We start from the raw sequence: 23736 nt of genomic DNA on the forward strand, positions 1-23736 counted from the left end.
CCACATCCTCTCATAAGTCCTCCATAAAGGTTCTAGCCAGCATCCTGAAGATCATCTAGTTCTGTTAACATTTTGTGTTACCATTTTGTGTTACCATTTAGTGCAGCACCTGTGCGATCTCTCCATTGTTATATCTTATTCTCATATGACCAGCTCATTCCTTTGACCTACATTACTTGATAATATCTTTTGTGCCAGTTCTGGTGTTTAAGTCAATGGTAGCAAAATGCTAAAGCCTACTTAAACCCACCATATATCTCCCCATTGCTCTTTTTGAGATTGTGTGGTGTTCCTTGATTTTGAGCCACACAGCATCATTACAGTGTTGGTGTTAATACAACTCTTTGTATCAAGGAGGAGTTTCGGATTATTAGAATTATTTCACAATTGCTCACATACAACCCATTTTGTCTCATGTTTAATTCTGCTTATTGTCCATCTGTAATGCCCATGCAAGATACATACTGATATGCTAATTTAATAAATTTCTCATCTAACTGCATGTTATAATCTGGGCAATTTTCATCTGTCATAAACTTGCTTTTCCCTGTACATATTGATAAACTAGTCTCTTTTAATTAGCCATAGATTTCCTTGAGGAGCTATTATTTATATTGATTATTGACATAATACTTATCCATGCTCATATAGTCATATAAATGTCTTCCTTCAAACTACACCTTTTTAAAGATTAGGAATATTATCATTCTTAGTTGATCCTAGAATATGGTCAATTAATGTTAATTAATAACAACAATATTGTAAAGAGAAACAAAACCTTTTAATGACTTTAAAGACACTAATCAATGACCCAATTATTGTTCCACAGGACTAATAATGAAGCATGCTACCCAGCTCTCTCTTTTTTTTCTATACAGTTGCTTTGCTTGACTGAATATTCATTAGAGAAGTTTTTTTTTTTTCCAGTGGGAGGGAGTGGAGAAGGGAGGGAGAGGAAGTTGGGATAGGATTGCTAACAAAGAGAGAAAGGAATGAAAAAAAGTTATTGATTATCTCAGTTTGCAGGACCCCACATAAGAAACTTGTTGTCTAAGGACAATTTTGACTTCTTTTTTATACTTAACTCTGAGTTTCTATCATTAATGTGCTTTCTTATCTTACCATTTCTACATACCTATTTTAATTTAATTCTTTTAACATAATGTAAAAGTTTTATCCCTGCTGGAAAGCAGGGACATGCCCAGGGCTCTGCCCTAGGACCCTCCAAACACCCATTAAAAAATGGCTCTGAACAAATTCTAGAACTGCAGAACCCACGAAATAGCAGAGGGAAGCAGGGCTCCAGCCCAGGACAGCCTGGATGGTCGCTGGGTAAGGTCTATCCCACAGAGCTGGTAGCAGAGTGGAGCAGAACCCAGCATGGGCTGTGCCACGACCAACCAGACTGGAAGCCAGGCGGAACAGGCCCTAGCACCCTGAATCAGTGAGCTGGCAGTTACCAGATTTCTCAAACCACAAACACCAAAGACAACAGAGAAGGTTAGTGGGAAGAACTGCGGGGGACAGAGTGAAAGGAGTTTGCAGTTCAGCCACAGCCCCGGGGGCAGCAGAGAAGGTGCAGCTACAGAACTACGGCTGCAGTTGCTTCCAGCCCCAGGCCCACCTGGTGGGAGGAATTAAGTGGTGGATCAGAACGGGAGTGCAGAGCCTGCTTAGATCTGAGTCCAGTTTGTGTTGGCGGTTCTTGGGGGAGGAGGAGTGCTGGTATGGCAGACTTTGCTGTGTAGAAATAGCTCTGAAAACAACAGCGCAGCCCCTCAAGCTTGGGACAAAGTACTCTATACTCTACAAGCTATGTATCTACACCCCGACAAAAAACTCAAGGGTCAAGTAGTTGGCTGGGAACATTGCCAGGCAGCAAAAGTGGACTCAGATTCAGACTCAGACTTTGGAATCTTTCTTTGGTGACAAAGAAGGCAAAAACATATAGCCAGAAGAAGTCAACAAAGTCAAAGAGCCTACATCAGAAGTCTCCAAGGAAAACATGAACTGGTCTCAGGCCACGGAAGAGCTCAAAAAGGATTTGGAAAAGCAAGTAAGAGAAGTAGAGGAAAAATTGGGAAGAGAAATGAGAGTGATGTGAGAAAACCATGAAAAATAAGTCAATGACTTGCTAAAGGAGACCCGAAAAAATACTGAAGAAAATAAAACCTTAAAAAACAGACTAACTCAAATGACAAAAGAGCTCCAAGAAGCCAATGAGGAGAAGAATGCCTTGAAAGGCAGAATTAGCCAAATGGAAAAGGAGGGCCAAAAGATCACTGAAGAAAATACTTCCTTAAAAATTAGATTGGAGCAAGTGGAAGCTAGTGACTTTATAAGAAATCAAGATATTATAAAACAGAACCAAAGGAATGAAAAAATGGAAGATAATGTGAAATATCTCATTGGAAAAACCACTGACCTGGAAAATAGATCCAGGAGAGATAATTTAAAAATTATTGGACTACCTGAAAGCCATGATCAAAAAAAGAGCCTAGATATCATCTTTCAAGAAATTATCAAGGAGAACGGCCCTGATATTCTAGAGCCAGAGGGTAGAACAGAAATTGAAAGAATCCACCCATCACCTCCTCAAAAAGATCCCGAAAAGAAAACTCCTAGGAATATTGTTGCCAAATTCCAGAGCTCCCAGATCAAGGAGAAAATACTGCAAGCAGCCAGAAAGAAACAATCTGAGTATTGTGGAAACACAATCAGAATAACACAAGATCCAGCAGCTTCTACATTAGGGAATTGAAAGGCTTAGAATATGATATTCCAGAGGTCGATGGAGCTAGGATTAAAACCAAGAATCACCTACCCAGCAAAACTGAGTGTCATGCTCCAAGGCAAAATATGGATTTTTAATAAAATAGAGAACTTTCAAGCTTTCTCAGTGAAAAGACCAGAGCTGAATAAAAAATTTGACTTTCAAACACAAGAATCAAGAGAAGCATGAAAAGGTAAACAAGAAAGAGAACTCATAAGGGACTTACTAAGGTTGAACTGTTTTGTTTAGTTTTGTTTACATTCTTACATGGAAAGATGATGTGTATAATTCATGAGACCTCAGTATTAGGGTAGCTGAAGGGAATGTGTGTGTGTGTGTGTGTGTGTGTATTCACATATATATATGTATGTAAACAGAGGGCACAGGGTGTGTTAAATATGAATGGATGATACCTAAAAAAATTAAATTAAGGGATGAGAGAGGGAGAAAGGGAGAGATAGAATGGGGTAAATTATCTTGCATAAAAGTGTCAAGAAAAAGCAGTTCTGTAGGAAGGGAAGAGGAGGCAGGTGAGGGGGAATGAGTGAATCTTGCTCTCATCAGATTGACCTGAGCAGGGAATAACATGCCCACTCAATTGGGTATCTTACCCCACAGGAAAGATGGAGGAAGGAGATAAAAAAAGGGGGGACAATAGAAGGGAGGGCAGATGGGGGAGGAGGTAATCAAAAGCAAACACTTTTGAAAAGGGACAGGGTCAAGGAAGAAAACTGAATAAAGTGGGATAGGATAGGAAGGAGCAAAATATAGTTAGTCTTTCACAACGTCAATATTGTGGAAGGGTTTTGTATAATGATACACATGTGGCCTATGTTGAATTGCTTGCCTTCTTAGGGAGGGTGGGTGGGGAGAGAAGAGAGGAGAGAATTTGGAACTCAAAGTTTTAAAAGCAGATGTTAAAAAAAAAAAGTTTTTGCATGCAACTAGGAAATAAGATATACTGGTATGGGGCATAGAAATATATCTTGCCCTACAAGAAAGCAAGAAAAAAAGGGATGGGTGGGAGTGGGGTGACAGAAGGGAGGGCTGACTGGGAATGGGGCAATCAGAATATATGCCATCTTGGAGTTGGGGAGGAGGGTAGAAAATTTGTAATTGAATCTCTTGTGAAAATCAGTGCTGAAAACTAAAAATATTAAATAAATAATTGAATGAATGAATAAATTTAAAAAAAAAGTTTTATCCCCATACTTTGACTTACTTTTTTAAAATTAAACTCTTTAAATAGAGGTAAACTGGTAGTAAAATTTTGAGTAGACTATTTAAAACAAGTGTGTAAGATGGTAACTGTTGAAAAACACAACATACCACAATTCTAAAGGACTCATGATAAAAAAAAAATGCTGTTTACCTCCAGAGAGAAAACTAATGGACTCAGAGTATATATCGTAGTTTATTTTTTTCTCTTTTTCTTCTTTTTTTTTCCTTCAGAACATGCTAATGTGGAAATTTATTTTGTATGACTTCATATTTGTAAAGTGCTTTCTATTTCTTACTTTCTCAGTGGATGAGGGAAGGAGAGAATTTAGAACTGAAAATAAAATAAAATTGAAATAAAAAAGCAAGAAGGTAGCTGACATATTTGTGTCATAGATTTTATTTTGTAAATTGTGCCTGTGTCTATATGGAATACTGCCTGATGATAATAGCTTATATTATATTATATATAGTGATTTATAGCTTACACAGCACATTTGTTTATATAAATGCAATATATAAATGTATTTCTCTGTGTATCACATATATTTATGATTAATTTGTATATTTACTTGCATTTACAAAGCATTTTCTTTACAAGCCCGTAAGATAGGTTGTGTATTATTATCCGCATTTTGCAAACAAGGCAACTAAGTATCAGAGAGGTAAAAATCACTTTGTCCATGGTCACACATCCATTATTCTTTCCACCATATCGTATAATGCAGTTATCCCTTCCACATGGAATGGGTCAGGGGTACTGCACATCCTCGATCTAGAAAATCTGTGTAAAATTTTTTGGTCCTCCCTTTGTACCAGAGAAGAAGTCTGCATTTTTTCTTTTATGGGATGTTTTCAGTACCTTATTGTAAAATTTGGGTTAAAATTTGGTAAATATTGTAAAATTTGGGTTCAGTATTTGGTAATCAGCTCTGCGTTGTCTGCTAGCCTTCACATATGGTCTTCGGTTTCCACAAAACTCCCCCAAAATTCCCATTTAATTTCTAATGCCGACCCACAATATATTGAAACTGTGGTGGGGAATGTTGTGAGGTGGAAAGGATAACTGTATGTTGTTGGCCAAATATTCTGTAAGATCAAATGACATTTTTATGAAGAAATGGCAGGTTATGGTAACTCTTTTTCCCTGGAAAATAAGTCCTAGAACATCATAAAGGTAGAAGTCGTCTGTAAATAGGCAGGCTCAATCAAACAGTTGGAGTTTCATTAATACTATACTTGTTCTTTACCAAAAGGAGTGTTGATTTTCCTTGATCTAGTTTTCTTTTATAACTTTTATTCAATGTATTAGCAGAATGATAATAGTGTAAAGGATATTACTGATAGTTCAACATATATTTGCTAGTCCTAGTCATATTTACATTTTTGTTTTTCATTACATCTAAATTTTACATCAAGACAAGAATTTATCTACTGGGGAAAAATATACCTTATCGTGTTGATAATCATTACAGATAACTTAGAAATAAAAATTTATCCCTAAAATCATCAACTGAAGTTTAAGGTCATACTCTCACTGTTTTCTTTCTTTTGTCCTTTACAACAGAAAGAACTTAAAAAGTGGGATGAATTTGAAGATATGTTGGAAGAGAGGCGGCATTTCAGTGACCTGAAATATGCAATGAAGTGCTATACACCTACTGTCTACAAGGGACTTTGCCCTTGCAAGCCAGATAAAATTAAACATACCGTTCTCAAATCTGAAGAGGTTCAGTATATCATCAAGCAGGTGAGTGGTTCCTACTATTGCTACAGTCAGATGTGTTCAACATTTTGTTTCTTATGTGTCTGAGTACTTTCTCCTTGGATGTTTTTATTTTGCTCTTTGTCTTCTATATGTCTAGGATTGTTTAAATCAATTGATTAGTTAGTGTACCCTATCATAGGTTAATCTTGAGTTCAGACTCTGTAGTTCAGTTGCTTTCTTTGTTTTGGTCCTCAGGGGAGAGAAGCAAGGATCTGCTCTTTACCCCATTCTTCCATTGCTGGAAACTTTTTGGCTCTCTACTTTTGCTATCCTGAGTTACCTCAGTATCCCAATTTAATTCAGCAGATATTCATTAAGTACCTTCTCTGTACAGAGTATTATGTCATCCTTGTTGCCACCCTCCATTTTTTTAAGACAGCTGGGCAGTGGATAGAGTGCTGGGCCCGGAGTCAGAAAGAACTGAGTTCAAATGTGACCTCAGACACTTGTTAGCTGTATGACCCTGGGCAAGTCCGTTTACTCTGTTTGCCTCATTTTCCTCAGCTGTTAAGTAGAATGGTAATAACACCCATCTCACAGGATTGTTGTAAGGATCAAGCCTGGCACAGTGCCTGGCACACAGTAGGTACTACCTAAATGACAGCTTTGTCGTTGTTGTTATTTCTATAAAAGATAGGCTGCTTATTTCTGAGTAGTGGACGATAAGGGTCTGTTCTTTTCCCCTAGCTTGTTTCCTGACTTAACTGCCAGCTCTCTCATAATCTAAAACAAAATTATATTAGACCAAATTGTTCATACCCTTTGACTTGGCAGTCCTTTTACTGGGCCTATGCTCCCAAGGAGGACAAAGACTAGAACAAAAGTCCAATAGATACCCCAAAAAGTTATAGTATTCCTCTTTATGATAGCAAAGAAATTGAAACTCAATGATGACATATTGGTGAATAGCTGCAAAAACTATGAGATATGGATATATTGTAATATTATTGTACAGTCAGAAATGATGAATAAAAGCAATTCAGAGAAATGGGGAGATTAGTATAAACTGATACAGATAAACAGAAACAAGAGAACAATATATACAGTATCTTCAATGATGTAAATGAAAAGATCACTACAAAGAAGCTGAACACTGAGTAATGGAGAAACCAGGGACAGTCCTGGAGCATAGATGAGAAAACACTCCTGCTGGTAGAGAGGTGGGGCAACTGCTAAGACAATATTGTAAAATGTCAGATGGGGTTACAGTTTGGAATGTTTTTGCTTAACTTTTTTTTTGTGGGGGTTATCTTAAAGTAGGTTCAATATGGAAATGAGGGTGGGCACAGTGTTGAAAGTGTGAGTCATATAAATAAATCCAGATCCTGTGCCAGATCCTGTGCTACTCCCTGAGAATAAGATAGTCCTTAGCTCAAGGAACTTACTTTCTATGAGGATATATTAAGGAGTGCTGGCTGAGGAACAGAGCTTTGGGTTAGGGTACAGATCTTTAACCTTTTTGTGTAGTGGACCTGTATGGCAGTCTGGAAGAACCTATGGACCCCTTAGGGTAATGTTCTTAAATGCATAGAATAAAATATACAGGATTGCAAAAGAAACCAATCACATGGAAATACAATTATCACAATATTTTTTTAAAGAAGTCCGTGAAGTCCAGGTTAAGTATCCCTGGTCTAAGCAGTTAGGGAAGTTGTGAGTGGAGCTATAGAGTAGGATATAATTGGAAATAACATCAATAAAATTTACTAAAAGAAATTTGACATAAACTTTGTAACCGTTAACACAGACGTTTGAGTGAACAAAAAAAGAGGAGGGAAACAATTATACCTGAAACTGTAAAGTTCTCTTGTTTGTAGTGTGCATAGAAAAGGAAAAAATGTTTATTTTAGCAATAAAATAACAAAATCATCTTGTTAGCTGCATATCCTCATCTAAACTTGCTTTTTCTCTGGTGTAATCTTTGAGATTTGGGGGATTTTATTGCTATACTGTAGTCAGAGTGAAGTTTTTGTTTGGTTCTGCTCTTTTTACCCTATATCCTTTTGTTTATTTTTTTTTTTGTTCTTAACATTCTTTTTTTTTTTTAATTTTGAGTTCCAAATTTACTCTCTCCCTCCAGTCCCTATCCCACCCATTGAGAAGGCAAACAATATTATATATGTGCAGTCATGCAAAACACCTTTCTATATAAGCCATGTTGTCAAAAAAAGGCAAGAAAAATAAAGTGAAAAACAGTACGCTTCAGTCAGCACTCAGAGTTCATCATTTCTTTCTCTGGATGGAGGTGGACAGCAGTTTTCATCATGAGTCCTTTAGAATCATCTTAGATCATTGAATTGATCAAAGTAGCTAAGTCTTTCACCGTTAATTATCATTACAATATTGCTGTTACTGTCCTATGTCACTTTGTATGGATCCCTGTTTCCTTGTGTTTTTTATTTTTTTCTATTTCTTGTGGTAGAGTATTATTTCATTATATTCATATACCATATTTTATTCAGTGCTTCAGCAATCTGTAGACACATGGAGTGTTTTTGTTGTCTCTTTGTTTTAATGATGCTGCTAGGAGTATTTCTCCTGAATTCCAGCCTCACATCACCAGCTGCCTGTTGGACATTTCCATCTGGATATCCCATTAGACATCTCATGATCAATATGTCTGTTATCCAGCCATACTGGCTTACTTGCTTTTCCTTACACATGGCACTCCCATCTCCTATCTCCTTTCCTCTGCACTGGCAATTTCCCATGCCTGGAATGCTGTCCTTGTCAACCCTGGACTTTTAGAATTGCTGGCTTCCTTTAAAATTCTTTTCAAGCTTCACCTCTTCTAGAAAGTCTTTCCTGGTCCCCACAACTGTTAATGCTATCTCTTCTAATGTTATTTTCTATCTACTCTTTATTTATCTTATTTGTTCTTATTTATATGGATTATCTCCACTGTTGGGATGTAAGCTCCTTGAAGACAGGGACTTTTTTTTTTATTACCAATGCATAGCAGAGTGCCTGGCACATAGTAAACAACTAATAAATGCTGGTTGATTGATTGATTAATAACTCCAAGTTTCTCTCTGAAAAAAAAGACCCATGTTTTTAATTCCAGTATTTATCTAGTGTCGTTTGTCTTTAAATCAACTGATGGGTAATTGAAAGCTAATAAAAGTTTTTGAGCAGTGGGCTGTCATAACCAGAGTTGTATTTCAGGAAAGCTGATATGGGGGAAGAAGGTAAGACTGTACATCCCGAAACCATTTAGGAAGCTATTACGACAGTTTAGACTCTAGAGGAAAGATAATAAGAATCTGAACTAAGGTGGTGAGAGTGATAGAGAAAGGAAAGTGGATTTGAGAGATTTTGTAGAAGTAGAAAGGACAGGATTTAACATCTGCTTTCTACTCTGGTTCAGGTCTTTTTCATCTCATTTTATTGTTTAGTCATTTCAGTCATGTCTGACTCTTCCTGACCCCATTTGAGGTTTTCTTGGCGACTATGCTGAAGTGGTTTGCCATTTCCTTCTCAATCTCATTTTATAGATGAGGAAACTGAGGCAAACAGGGTTAAGAGATTTATTCAGGGTTACACAGCTAATAAGTGCCTGAGGCAGGATATGAACTTGGGAATATGAGTCTTCTTGACTCCAGGCCCCATGCCCTATCCACTGCATTACCTAGCTGCCTTTTCATCTCATACTTCATCCTTATTTGAAAGAAAATAATACCTATGCTTATTTCTAAAGAAGTGACTTCTTTTCCTCTTTCTGTCCAGATCTCTAGGGAAACACACGAATCTCCTGATATAATCCAAGAAGAAGCTTCTGTAATCCTGGATGAGATGGCTCACAAATTGCGTCTGGGAGCCATCCGATTGTTTGCTTTCAGTTTGAGTAAAGTGTTTAAACGCATTTACACGAAGGTGTGTGTGAATGAAGAAGGTATTCAGAGAGTAAGTACTGAAAACATTTAATTTATTTTTTTTGTTTTGTTTTTTTTTCTTTCCTTATTTTTAGTTTTCAACATTCACTGTTATAAGATTTTGAGTTCTAAATTTTCTCCCCCTCCTTCCCTTTCCCCTCCCCAAGTTGGTGTGCAATCTGATATATGCTATACATATACATTCATATTAAACATATTTTCATGTTAGTCATGTTGTAAAGAAGAATTAGAACCAATGGGAGAAACCACAAGAAAGAAGAAAAAAGAGAGCGAGCAAATAGTATGCTTCGATCTACATTCAGACTCTTTTTCTGGATGTGGGTGGCATTTTCCATCATGAGTCTTTTGGAGTTGTCTTAGATCCTTGAATTGCTGAGAAGAGCTAAGTCTATCAAAGTTATTCCTCCCACAGTGTTACTATGCTGTTACTATGTACAATGTTCTCCTGGTTCTGCTCACTTCACTCAGCATCAGTTCATGTAAGTCTTTCCAGGCTTTTCTGAAGTCTGTCTACTCATCATTTCTTATGGAACAGTAGTATTCCATTACATTCATATACCACAGCTTGTTTAGCCATTTCCCAGTTGATGGGCATCCCCTCAATTTCCAATTCTTTGCCACCACAAAAAGAGCTGCTATAAATATTTTTGTACATGTGAGTCCTTTTCCTGTTTTTATGATCTCTTTGGGATACAGACCTAGAATTGGTATTTCTGGGTCAAAGGGTATGCACGGTTTTATAGCCCTTTGGGCATAGTTCCAAATTGCTCTCCATAATGGTTGAATCAGTTCACAACTCCACCGACAATGTATTAGTGTTCCATTTTTCCCACATCTTCACCAACATTTGTAATTTTCCTGTTAGCCAATCTGATAGATGTGATATGGTACCTCAGAGTTGTTTTGATTTGCATTTTTGTAATCAATAGTGATTTAGAGCATTTTTTCATATTGACAATAGATAGCTTTAATTTCTTCATCTGAAAAATGCCCATTCATATCCTTTGACCGTTTATCAATTGGGGAATATCTTATAGTCTTATAAATTTGACTTGCATCTCTATATTTTAGAAATGAGGCCTTCATCAGAGACACTGACTGTAAAGATTGTTCCCCAGCTTTCTGCTTCCCTTCTAGTCTTGGTTGCATTGGCTTTGTTTTTGCAAAACTTTTCAATTTAATGTAATCAAAATTATCCATTTTGCATTTCATAATGTTCTCTTTTGTTTGATCATAAAATCTTCCATTCTCCATAAAGCTGACAGATAAATTATTCCTTGCTGTCTTAATTTGCTTATAGTATCACCCTTTATATCCAAATTGTGTACCCATTTTGACTTTATCTTGGTGTATGGTGTAGGAGGTTGGTCTATGCCTACTTTCTGCTATAATATTTTCCAGTTATCCCAGAAGTTTTTGTTAAATAGTGAGTACTTATCCCAGAACCTGGAGTCTTTGGGTTTACCAAACAATAGATTACTATAGTCATTGATTACTGTGTCTTGTGTACCTAACCTATTCCACTAATCTGGCACTGCATTTCTTAGCCAGGACCAAGTAGTTTTGATGATTGCTGCTTTATAATACAATTTAAGATCTAGTATGGCTAGGCCACTTTCCCTTGCATTTCTTTTCATTAATTCCCTTGATATTCTGGACCTTTTGGTCTTCCAGATGAATTGTTATTATCTTTTCTAGTTCTATAAAATACTTTTTTGGTATTTTAATTGGTGCAGCACTGAAAAAGTAAATTAATTTAGGTAGAATTATCATTTTATCATATTAGCTTGGCCTACCCATGAGCAACTGATATTTTTCCAATTATTTAGATCTGACTTAATTTGTGTGAAAAGTGTTTTGTAATTGTGTTCATTTAATTCCTAGGTTTGTCTTGCCAGGTGGCCTCCCAGATATTTTATATTATCTACAGTAACTTTAATGGAATTTCTTTTTTATCTGTTGCTGCTGGGCTTTGTTGGTAATATATGGAAATGCCAGTGATTTATGTGTGTTTATTTTATATGCTGCAACTTTGCTAAAGTTATTTATTATTTCAGGTAGTTTCCTAGTACCTTCTCTAGGATTCTCTAAGTATACCATCATATCCTCTATGAAGAGGGATAGCTTTGTTTCTTCTTTGCCTATTCTAATTCTTTCAATTTCTTTTCCCTCTCTTATTACTAAAGCTAACATTTCCAGCACAATATTGAATAACAGTGGTAATAATGGACATCCTCGTTTTGCCCCTAATCTTATTGGAAGTGCTGTTAGCTTATCCCCATTACATATAATGCTTGCTGATGGCTTAGATAGATGCTACTTATCATTTTAAGCAAGACTCCATTTATTTCTATGTTCTCTCGTGTTTTTAATTGGAATGGGTGTTGTATTTTGTCAGAAGCTTTTTTTTTATCTATTGAGATAATCATATGGTTTCTGTTAGTTTTGTTATTGATATGGTCAATTATGCTGATAGTTTTCCTAATATTGAACTTCCCCTACATTCCTGGTATAAATCCCACCTCGTCACAGTGAATTTTCCTCATGATAAGTTGCTGTAATCCCTTGGTAATATTTTATTTAAATTTTTTGCATTTATATTCATTAGGGAAATTGGTCTATAGTTTTCTTTCTCTGTTTTGGTTCTTCCCATTTTAGGTATCAGCATCATGTTTATATCATAAAAAGAATTTGGTAGGATTCTGCCCATTTTCCCAAATAATTTACATAGTATTGGAATTAATTGTTCTTTAAATGTTTGATAGAATTCACTTGTGAATCCATCTGGCCCTGGAGATGTTTTCTTAGGGGTTTCATTGATGGCTTGTTGAATTTCGTTTTCTGAAATGGGGTTATTTAACTATTTTATTTCCTCTTCTTTTAATCTGGGCAATTTATGTTCTTGTAATTATCCATTTCACTAAGATTGTCAAACTTATTGGCATGCAGTTGGGCAAAATAGCTCCTAATTATTGTTTTAATTTCCTCTTCATTAGTGGTAATTTGGTTTTCTTTTTTTAAATCAAGTTAACTAAAGGATAATCTATTTTATTGGGTTTTTTCATAGCACCAGCTCTTAGTTTTATTTATTCAATAGTTTTCTTAATTTCAATTTTATTGATCTCTCCTTTGGTTTTCAGAATTTCTAATTTGGTATTTAATTGGAGATTTTTAATTTGTTCTTTTCCGAGCTTTTTTAGTTGCATGCCCAATTCATTGATTTCCTCTTTCTGTATTTTATTCATGTAAGCATTGAGAGATATAGAATTTTGCCTAAGAACTGCTTTGGCTGCATCTCATAAGTTTCCATATGTTGTCTCATTATCGTTGTTCTCTTGGATGCAGTTATTGATTGTTTGACCCACTCGTTCTTTGACCCACTCATTTAGATTATTTAGTTTTAGTCTGTCTTTCCATGGCCCTTTATTACATGTAATTTTTATTGCATCAAGGTCTGAAAAGGATGCATTTAATGTTTCTGCCTTTCTGCATTGGATTGTGAGGTTTTTATGCCCTAGTACATGGTCATTTTTTGTATAGGTGCCATGTACTTCTGAGAATAAGGCATATTCCTTTCTGTTCCCATTCAGTTTTCTTCAGAGGTCTACCATATCTAACTTTTCAAAGATTCTGTTCACCTCCTTAATTTCTTTCTTGTTTATTTTGTGGTTAGATTTATCTAGTTCTGAGAGGGGAGATTGAAGACCCCCACTGGTTTTTGCTGTCTCTTTCATCCTGTAACTCAACTTTTCTTCTAAGAATTTGGATGTTGTACCACTTGGTGCATAAATGTTTAGTATTGATATTACTTCATTTTCTATGGTATCTTTTAACAGGATGTAGTTTCCTTCCTTATCCCTTTTAATTAGATTTGTTTTTGCTTTTACTTTGTCTGAGATCAAGGTTGCTACCCCTGCTTTTTTTACTTCAGCTGAAGCATAATATATTCTGCTCTAGTCTTTTACCTTTATTCTGTGTGTATCTTTCTGCTTTAAATGTGTTTCTTGTAAACAACATATTGTAGGATTATGGTTTTTAATCCATTCTGCTATCCACTTCCATTTTATGGAAGAGTTCATCCCATTCACATTCACAGTTGTGATTACTAACTGAGTCTTTCTCTCCATCCTATCTGCCCCCTGGTTTATAAACATTTAATTTTAAAAGGTGGGTCTGTCCCTCAGCCACTCATAACTCATATTCATAACTTTCTGCTTAGGTGTAATATCTAAAAAACATCCTACTGGTTGGCATAAAGCATGGTGGTTAAGAAATAGAATGAGCACAAAGGTCAGTCAGAAGAGAATCTCATGTATCTTGAAGCCATGATCTTGACAGCTTATTTTTAATTAGAATGTATTTTGATATGTGTGCTTGTTTAGACAGCTGTTTGATCCCTTATTGCACTTATTCTTCAGACCTTTCAGCCTGTCCTTTTCATATACACCATTTGCTTTCCTTTTTAATGATTTCTTTTTTATTCTTTTTACATTTATGAATTCGCTTCCTAATCTAATCATGAATCTGTGAAGTGGACTTAGAACCTCTTCAGATAAGTCTCCATCATTCAGATGGTTCCCTATAGTCTCTGGGGAAGAGACCAGCCCTCTGCTCACTTTCTTATCAGAAACTTCCTTATTGGGACTCCACTTTTGACCTTGGGTTTCTAATGGGCACATTTCTGATGGTTTTATTTAACATTGTGGAGTGTGTGGAGCTTCTTCCACAAGCTCGATATCAAGACTGCCAGGAGAACTGAAATTTGAATAAAGGGGATGGTGTTTGGAAATGGAACTAAAGAATTTGGAGGGGGGGAGATATAGCAGGGAGCAAAAGAAGTATGAGATAGAGCTAGCAATTGTAGAAGATATTTAATTGCTAGAAATTCACCTTTTTTTGATTTATTTAATTTATTTAATATTTTTAGTTTTCAGCACTGATTTTTACAAGAGTTCGAATTACAGATTTTCTCCCCATTTCTACCCTCCCTCCAACTCCAAGATGGAATATATTCTGATTGCCCCATTTCCCAGTCAGCCCTCCCTTCTGTCACCCCACTCCCCCACCCCATCCCCTTTTCCCTTACTTTCTTGTAGGGCAAAATAAATTTCTATGCCCCATTACCTGTATATCTTATTTCCTAGTTGCATGCAAAAACTTTTTTTTTTAACATCTGCTTTTAAAACTTTGAGTTCCAAATTCTCTCCCCTCTTGCCTCCCCACCCACCCTCCCTAAGAAGGCAAGCAATTCAGCATAGGCCACATGCGTATCATTATGTAAAACCCCTCCACAATACTCATGTTGTGGAAGACTATATTTTGCTCCTTCCTATCCATTATTCATTTTTCTCCCTTGACCCTGTCCCTTTTTGAAAGTGTTTGCTTGTGATTACCTCCTCTCCCTATCTGCCCTCTCTTGTATCATCCCCCCATTTTATCTCCTTCCTTCTTCTTTCCTGTGGGATAAGATACCCAATTGAGTGTGTATGTCATTCTCTCCTCAGGTCAAATCTGATGAGAGCAAGATTCATTCATTCCCCCTTACCTGCCTCCTCTTCCCTTCCTACAGAACTGCTTTTTCTTGACACTTTTATGCAAGATAATTTACCCCATTCTATCTCTCCCTTTCTCCCTCTCTCAATATATTCCTCTCTCATCCCTTAATTTGATTTTTTTTTTAGATATCATCCCTTCATATTCAACTCACCCTGTGCCCTCTGTCTACATATATATATATATATATATATATATATATATATGTATGTATGTATGTATGTATATATATGTATATTCCCTTCAGCTATACTGAGGTCTCATGAATCATACACGTCATCTTTCCATGTAGGAGTTTGTGTAAACAAAACAGTTCAATTTTAGTAAGTAAGTCCCTTATGATTTCTCTTTTTTGTTTACCTTTTTATGCTTCTCTTGATTCTTGTGTACGAAAGTCAAATTTTCTTTTCAGCTCTGGTCTTTTCACTGAGAAAGCTTGAAAGTTCTCTATTTTATTGAAAATCCATATTTTGCCTTGGAGCATGATACTCAGTTTTGCTGGGTAGGTGATTCTTGGTTTTAATCCTACCTCCATTGACCTCTGGAATATCATATTCCAAGCCTTTCAATCCCCTAATGTAGAAGCTGCTGGATCTTGTGTTATTCTGATTGTGTTTTCACAATACTCAAATTGTTTCTTTCTGGCTGCTTGCAGTATTTTCTCCTTGATCTGGGAGCTCTGGAATTTGGCAACAATATTCCTAGGAGTTTTCTTTTCAGGATCTTTTTGAGGAGGTGATGGGTGGATTCTTTCAATTTCTGTTCTACCCTCTGGCTCTAGAATATCAGGGCCATTCTCCTTGATAATTTCTTGAAAGATGATATCTAGGCTCTTTTTTTGATCATGGCTTTCAGGTAGTCCAATAATTTTTAAATTATCTCTCCTGGATCTGTTTTCCAGGTCAGTGGTTTTTCCAATGAGATATTTCACATTATCTTCCATTTTTTCATTCCTTTGGTTCTGTTTTATAATATCTTGATTTCTTATAAAGTCACTAGCTTCCACTTGCTCCAATCTAATTTTTAAGGTAGTATTTTCTTCAGTGGTCTTTTGGCCCTCCTTTTCCATTTGGCTAATTCTGCCTTTCAAGGCATTCTTCTCCTCATTGGCTTTTTGGAGCTCTTTTGCCATTTGAGTTTGTCTGTTTTTTAAGGTTTTATTTTCTTCAGTATTTTTTCGGGTCTCCTTTAGCAAGTCATTGACTTGTTTTTCATGGTTTTCTCACATCACTCTCATTTCTCTTCCCAATTTTTCCTCTACTTCTCTTACTTGCTTTTCCAAATCCTTTTTGAGCTCTTCCATGGCCTGAGATCAGTTTATGTTTTTCTTGGAGGCTTTTGATGTAGGCTCTTTGACTTTGTTGACTTCTTCTGGCTATATGTTTTGGTCTTCTTTGTCACCAAAGAAAGATTCCAAAGTCTGAGTCTGATTCTAAGTCTGTTTTCGCTGCCTGGCCATGTTCTCAGCCAACTTCCTTGATGCTTGAGTTTTTCATCGGGGTATGACTGCTTGTAGAGTATAGAGTACTTTGTCCCAAGCTTGAGGGGCTGCGCTGTTGTTTTCAGAGCTATTTCTACACAGCAAAGTCTGCCATACCAGCGCTCCTACTCCCCCAAAAACCGCCAACCTGTACTGGACTCAGATCTAAGCTGACTCTGTACTCCTGCTCAGATCTGCCACTTAATTCCTCCCATTGGGTGGGCCTGGGGCTGGAAGCAACTGCAGCTGTAGCTCTGTAAGCAGCCTCAGGGCTGCATCACCTCCGCTTCCCCCAGGGCAGTGGCTGAACCATGAACTCCTTTCACTCTGTCCCAGCAGCCTTTCCCACTAACCTTCTCTGTTGTCTTTGGTGTTTGTGGTTTGAGAAATCTGGTAACTGCCAGCTCACTGATTCAGGGTGCTAGGGCCTGTTCTGCCCGGCTCCCCATCTGGCAGCTCACTCTGGGCTCTGCTCTGCTCCCAGTTCCATGCGATAGATCTTATCCAGCGACCGTCCAGGCTGTCCTGAGCTGGAGCCCTGCTTCCCTCTGCTATTTCGTGGGTTCTGCAGTTCTAGAATTTGTTCCGAGCCATTTTTATAGGTTTTTGGAGGGAACTGGGAGGGGGGGCTCATGCAAGTCCCTGCTTTCCAGCTGCCATCTTGGCTCCGCCCCCCTAGAAAACTTGTTAACAAAATGATTCACAAATTTCTCTCTTGGCCCACCCCCCCTCCACCCCCGCCCCATATGAAAGACCAGGTCACTTTTTTGGATCAGGTGCCATCTTAGAGGAGTCCCTTGATCAGTTAAGAAAAAAGAAAACCAGATATTCTAAGAAGCAGAGCATTCCAGACGTGGGACGGCTACCTTCTGTAAGGCTTTTAATTTCTCTAGAGGTTCTATAACACCACAAGGCATCATGCATTCCTTTGGTTACTGTTATCTGGAAGCTTCGATGTAACCTTGCTTTTAGTATGTAGACTTCTTTTGTAATTTTGTAGTATGTAGATTATTTTGTAGTATTTTAATATGTAGACTTCTTTTGCAATTTTTTGTTTCTCTATATTATTGCATGTAGTTGAATTAGTTTTAGGTTTTGTGGTATCTGGTGCCAAGAGAAGATGGAAAACTCCTCAAATTGAGGTGAACTTATGTTTCTTTTTTTTTTTTTTTTGTCCTAGAGAAAGCCTTCTAGCACCTGAGCCATGACACTTTAAATACTCATTTCCCTTAGGCTGTGGGAAATTGCTGAACTGGATCCCTGAAACAGTATTTTTTATGTCATTTCAGATTAAGTGAAAATTTGGAGATGGGGTAGAGGGCATGGATCCAAATGGATCATAGACTGGTAGTGTATTTCTACATCAAACACACAGACATTTCATCTTCCTCCTTCCTTTTCCTATTCAAGACAATTTGTAAAATAAATATAATTAAAATTGTACTATTCTTTCTTGTTTTAAAGCTACAACGGGCCATCCAGGAGCATCCAGTTGTTCTGCTGCCTAGTCACAGAAGTTATATTGACTTTTTACTGCTGTCTTATGTTTTATATACCTATGATTTACCTGTGCCTGTCATTGCAGCAGGAATGGGCAAGTATTCTGCTTTTAACAGTTTGTGCTCTAAGTGGGCAGGTCAGGAAAGCAGAGAGATAATGAGGGAGACAACAACTATGTAAATGTATAAACAGTAAGTGTGCTTACTTAATAAAGTTAAAATGTAACTAACAGGGCCTAGAAGCTCTTTAAAAATATTCTTATAACTTCCTGCGAAATCTTTATCTGACAGGTAGAGACATAGGCATTTCGCTGTTAAGGATCTTACCTAAGTTTCTGAGAGCTGAGATCAGATCTGCCTCTTTTTATTGAATCCATAATTCTGTTTATCAGTGGACAGACATTTTAGCCCTATTGACAGCTGGGCGGTATAGTAGATGAGAGCGCTGGACTTGGAGTTAGGAAGATCTGAGTCACCCATGTGTTACTTTGGGCAAGTAAGTCATTTCATCTGTCTCACTCTCTTTGTCCTTAACTATAAAATCGGATTATAATCACACTCATCTCACAGGGTTGTTGTGAGGATCAAATGAACTAAGTTATGTAAAGTGTTTTGCAAACCTCAAAGTGCTACATAACTGTTAGCTATAATGAGGATGAGGATGATGATAGTGGTGGTGGTGGTGGTGATGGTGATGGTGATGGTGATGATGGAGGAGAGGAGTAAGGGAAAGAAAGGAGGAGTAAGAGTAATAGTGGGTAGCATGAGGCATGGCAGCCTAAACAAAACAAGTTAATCATCACATTCATGTTGAAGGTATGGGATCAACATAACCACATTAAGACTGTTGTGAACAAAGAGCTTTGTAAATTGTTTATAAATGTAAATTAAGCCACCCATCATTGATAGTTAATACTGACTTCAGGCTGAACATAGTTGTAATTAGTATTGTGAAGAATTGATCAGAAAGCTTACTGGACCATGTCTGGCACATGATTTTTATTTTCTACCCTTCTATTAGACCCAATTACTTGCTGATGTTAATCATCCTAGTGTGACAGGACCTTAGGAATATTTTACCTACATAGTATCATCTTTCACATTTGGCTGAGTTCAGATCTTTAGAAAAATTAACTGTGCTTCTAAATGAACATTAACGTTAATGTTATGTGTTTTTAGACTTCCTGGGAATGAAATTGGTGGGTGAGCTGCTACGAATGTCAGGTGCCTTTTTCATGCGGCGTACATTTGGTGGAAATAAACTCTATTGGACTGTGTTCTCTGAATATGTAAAAACCATGTTACGGGTAAATACAACTAATTACCAAACACTTTCATGTGAAGATTCAATTATTTTCATTGACGTTTTCTACTGGATGTCATTAAAGTTGTTAGAGTCTGCTAAATGGACTGCCCATCTTTTCTATTTGGAATGTACAGTGTGTGTTTGATCAGTGTAACTCCCTTGATTAAGAATAAATGTAAATCCTTGGTTAAATGCTACTTGGAGGGCTGAAGGAGGGAACTTGGAGAAAGGAATCTAAATAAATAATTGCTACTTTGATTATTGCTACTGGGTCATTGTTTTTTTTTCCTCTCTCTGTCTTTAAGAACGGTTATGCTCCAGTTGAATTTTTCCTTGAAGGGACAAGAAGCCGTTCTGCTAAAACCTTGACTCCCAAATTTGGTAAGTCAATTTGCAGTTTGGATCATTGTAAGAGAGTTGGGTTGATCTTGAAAAAAATACTGGGCATAGCTATTTCATTCTGGTATTTCATAAAACATCATTTCTCTTCTTCCATGAACATAATGGTAGTCTTTAGTGGTTTTTTTTATAGCTGGTATACAGTATATTTAAATACATTTTTTTTCATCTGCGCTATGACTTATAATTTAATTTGATTATCATCAGTTAGAGTGAGCCATTTTCTTCTGTTTATAGGTCTTCTCAATATCGTGATGGAACCATTTTTTAAGAGAGAAGTTTTTGACACCTACCTTGTTCCAATTAGCATCAGTTATGATAGGCCATTAGAAGAAACTCTATATGCACATGAGCTTCTAGGAGTTCCTAAGCCAAAGGAATCAACAGCGGTAAGTAAATGTCTTCATTGTTAACCATAGTGTAATTTTTATTAAAATATTCATGCTTCTCAAATTGATGCTTGTCTTTTTTTTTGTTGCCCTTTGCTGCAATTCTTAGGGCCTACTGAAAGCAAGAAAGATACTCACTGAAAATTATGGAAGCATTCATGTGTACTTTGGAGAACCTTTATCACTCCGATCCATGGCAAATGGGAAAATGAATCGGGGTCCATATAACTTAGTCCCCAGGTACCAAGTGCTATGTTTTAATAAATCTCTGAAAAAAATAGTACTGAATGTAAAAAAATACACACACACGCGCGCACACACACACACAGGTATAGAATTATGAGACACTTGACATATATGCTAAAGAGAGAAGATGAAGTAGTATGCTTTTCCTTTCATAGGAGGGAGTCAATATACTACTAGCTTCCCCCCAAAAACATTATTATTAGGAAATACTTAACACCTATGTGCAAAGCATTACTGATAGGCCAGTCAAATATCTATGTATTTTTATATCTGTGGCCTGTAAGGAAGAGATCTTTTTTGACCTTTACAAAACACTTAAAGTCCTTAATCCAGGACTGTGAAATATAGGACAATACTTACTTCCTAATGTTGGGGTGGAGAACGTTTGGCCTCGGGCCACATGTAGCCTTCTAGGTCCTCAAGCGTAGCCCTTTGACTGAGTCAAAAGGCTACACCCAAGGACCTAGAAGGCCATATGTAGGCCTCGAGGCTGCAGGTTCCTCACCCCTCTATATAGATCTTGCAAAAATGGAAAGGTCTAAGATGACATTGTAGAAGATCATGTACAGAATGGTTCTTGTTTGAGAGCTTTGAAAGTACTTTGTGAAACAGCTTTTTAAACATAGCCCATAAAGCAGGATCTCTTTCCTTTCCAAACCACTTCTCTTTCCACATTTTCATAGGTAGTAATCTTTTTTCTGTCTCATTCTTTTAGACACATCCCCCACAAACCATCTGAGGATATGCATGCATTTGTCAGTCATATTGCGTACAAACTGGAACTTCTACAAATTGAAAATATGGTTCTGAACCCATGGAATCTAATAGCCACTGTGTTTCTTCAGAATTTGCCAAAAATGGACCTTGATGTTTTGATTAAAAACACTGTCTGGCTGAAAGGTTTAACACAGGCCTTTGGAGGATTTCTAGTTTGGCCTGGTATGTAGAAAATCTAAACATTTTTTCCTTTTTATCAAGAAAATGGTGATCCTAGATTTGGGAATACAGAGTCTCTTGAGTTAAAGCACTACACTGAAAGGCAAAAAAATATATATTTATATTCCTCTCGAAAAAAATGGGGTTAATATCTGCAACATATTTGTGCTATGGGCTGTTAAAAGACTTCGAAGGAGTTGTTAAGTTTTGTATAATCTTTGACTAATGCCTGTTTTGTAAATATTCTTATGGAGTTAGGAACATAATCATGTGAGCATTGAATTGTAGTAAAGCAAGAGTCGAAGTACTTGAAAGGGATTTTTTGATTCATTTCCTAGGTTTGCACTTTTAAGGAATTTAAGGAATTACCCTCTTCAAGACTGGTGATAACCATTTGCATAGGAAGCATGCCTACCGTTTAAAATGCTATGCTTTTAAAGTTGGCTCAACTACATGTGTAAGGATTATCTCTTCAGCTTCAAGAGGAACATCATGTATTGCAAAATCTGATCACCGTCTAGGCATTTTTAAGCTTCCCTTGTAATTAAAATAATCATTCTTAGAGGAAGGCATTTGCTTTCATTTTAACTAAAGTTTCCTTGATTTCTAGCCTTCCCACCTTAAATCTAAAGCTTTCTATGATATATAGAATGGAAAAGAATTTAAGTCCTTACTATGTATCAACTGTGCTAAGTTCTGGATGGGAATACAAATAGAAAAATGACAAAGTTCCTGCCCTCAAATAGCTCACATTCTGATTGGGGGAAGAAAGGGATCACCACTTATAGAAAGTTTCAGCTGAGATCATCAGGGCAAATCAGAAATCCCAACTGAGAGTGAATATAAACTGTGGAAAAGAACCCTACTTACAAGCTTCTCACCTCAGGTACCCTCCCCGCTCCCCTACCCATCCCCATCCCTACCTAATAAAGCATTGTACATCAAGGGGTACATAGTCTCAATCATTTACTTGACTTGCCTCAGACATTTAAAAAGTGTAAGCCATGATGTGGACAAGTCAGTTAACCTATGTTTGCCTTGGTTTCCTTAATTGTAAAATAGAGATAAAAATAGCACGTACAAAGCAGGGTTTTTGTGATGATCAAATGAGGTAATATTTGCAAAGTGCCAGCACAGTGCCTTATACATAGTAGTCTCTTTATAAATGCTAGCTATTGTTATTATAATTACCTCCAACAAATCTATAAGCAAACCACCTATAACTGTCTACCCAGCACGGATTGAAGGCTAGTTACTTTCTTCACAAGAAATATCTTCTATAATACAATATCATTAGATGCAAAAAGGAGTTAAAAAGGTATAATCCTTAACTTCCAGGACCACAGCCTCTTTGGTTTTACAATACAACATATACTTTGCTGAGGAGATTTAATGTGATTTTTATGGGATTGCTTCTTGAACTACCTGTAGTAGAGTGGAAAGAGGTTAGAGCATAGAGTGTCTTGCATCAGTGTAAACACATGACTTGAGTTCAAAAACAATATTTCTTTGGACAGTTACTTTTTTATCCTGGAGGATTATATTTTCTTCATCATTCATCTTCTTTAACTGTGTAGATCTTATGATGTGTAGAGGCTTGACAACCTCCAAATTGATCACGACAAACTTTCATTGCCTTCTTAAGGCATTTATCATTAAATCATACACTGATAGTGACCCAATGGCACTTAGCAATCAGCTAGTCCAACTTCAATGGAAATATACCACCAGCTGATAGGGGATAATATAAAGTGCCTATCCACTCTTAATGCAAGCTAGAACATTTACATCTTAGGATCTTTAGATGATTTTCTTTTATGAATCCAGGAAGCATGTTTTGAACTAGTACTGGCTTGAGATGATACCTTAGTAGGAAGAAATCGTACAAACTTTTAACGTCTTTGATCAAGACACTTTCCATCACCATTTTCCCCACATGTATAAAGCCAATGGTGTACCGAATACAGATACTGCCATTTGAGAATGCTGATTCTAGGGTGGCATGCTAAACATGTTTTGTACCCATAATCATTTATCAAAAATATATATCAATCCCTTTTTAATATAGTTTTGGTTTTTATGTGGGTTTTTTTGGTTTTAGTTTTTGGTGGGCCAAAATGATAGTTGAAGTGTGGCGTTGTTTATTTTTAAAAACTCTTCAGTTGAAGAGGTAGATCAGGTGATGAAGAGAAATGTTTTTAAACATTAGAACTAATTCATACAGCATTCTTGGGTGGCTGACACTTCTTTATTTTTAATCTTGGCAGAGAAGGATG

The 23736-nt window shown here is 36.8% G+C and overlaps 1 protein-coding gene across 1 annotated transcript in view; it reads left to right on the forward strand.

The window, feature by feature from the left end:
* Positions 1 to 23736, forward strand: part of GNPAT (glyceronephosphate O-acyltransferase) — a 49565-nt gene that overhangs the window by 13384 nt on the left and 12445 nt on the right. Inside the window, exons 2-9 of the mRNA XM_036754456.1 lie at positions 5559 to 5741; positions 9486 to 9662; positions 18150 to 18279; positions 19364 to 19491; positions 19796 to 19871; positions 20127 to 20278; positions 20388 to 20518; positions 21240 to 21463. Of these exons, the coding sequence (XP_036610351.1) occupies positions 5559 to 5741; positions 9486 to 9662; positions 18150 to 18279; positions 19364 to 19491; positions 19796 to 19871; positions 20127 to 20278; positions 20388 to 20518; positions 21240 to 21463 (1201 nt within the window). The remainder of the gene's footprint in view (positions 1 to 5558; positions 5742 to 9485; positions 9663 to 18149; positions 18280 to 19363; positions 19492 to 19795; positions 19872 to 20126; positions 20279 to 20387; positions 20519 to 21239; positions 21464 to 23736) is intronic.

Source organism: Trichosurus vulpecula, chromosome 4, assembly GCF_011100635.1.
Source record: "Trichosurus vulpecula isolate mTriVul1 chromosome 4, mTriVul1.pri, whole genome shotgun sequence".
Classification (NCBI taxonomy): domain Eukaryota; kingdom Metazoa; phylum Chordata; class Mammalia; order Diprotodontia; family Phalangeridae; genus Trichosurus; species Trichosurus vulpecula.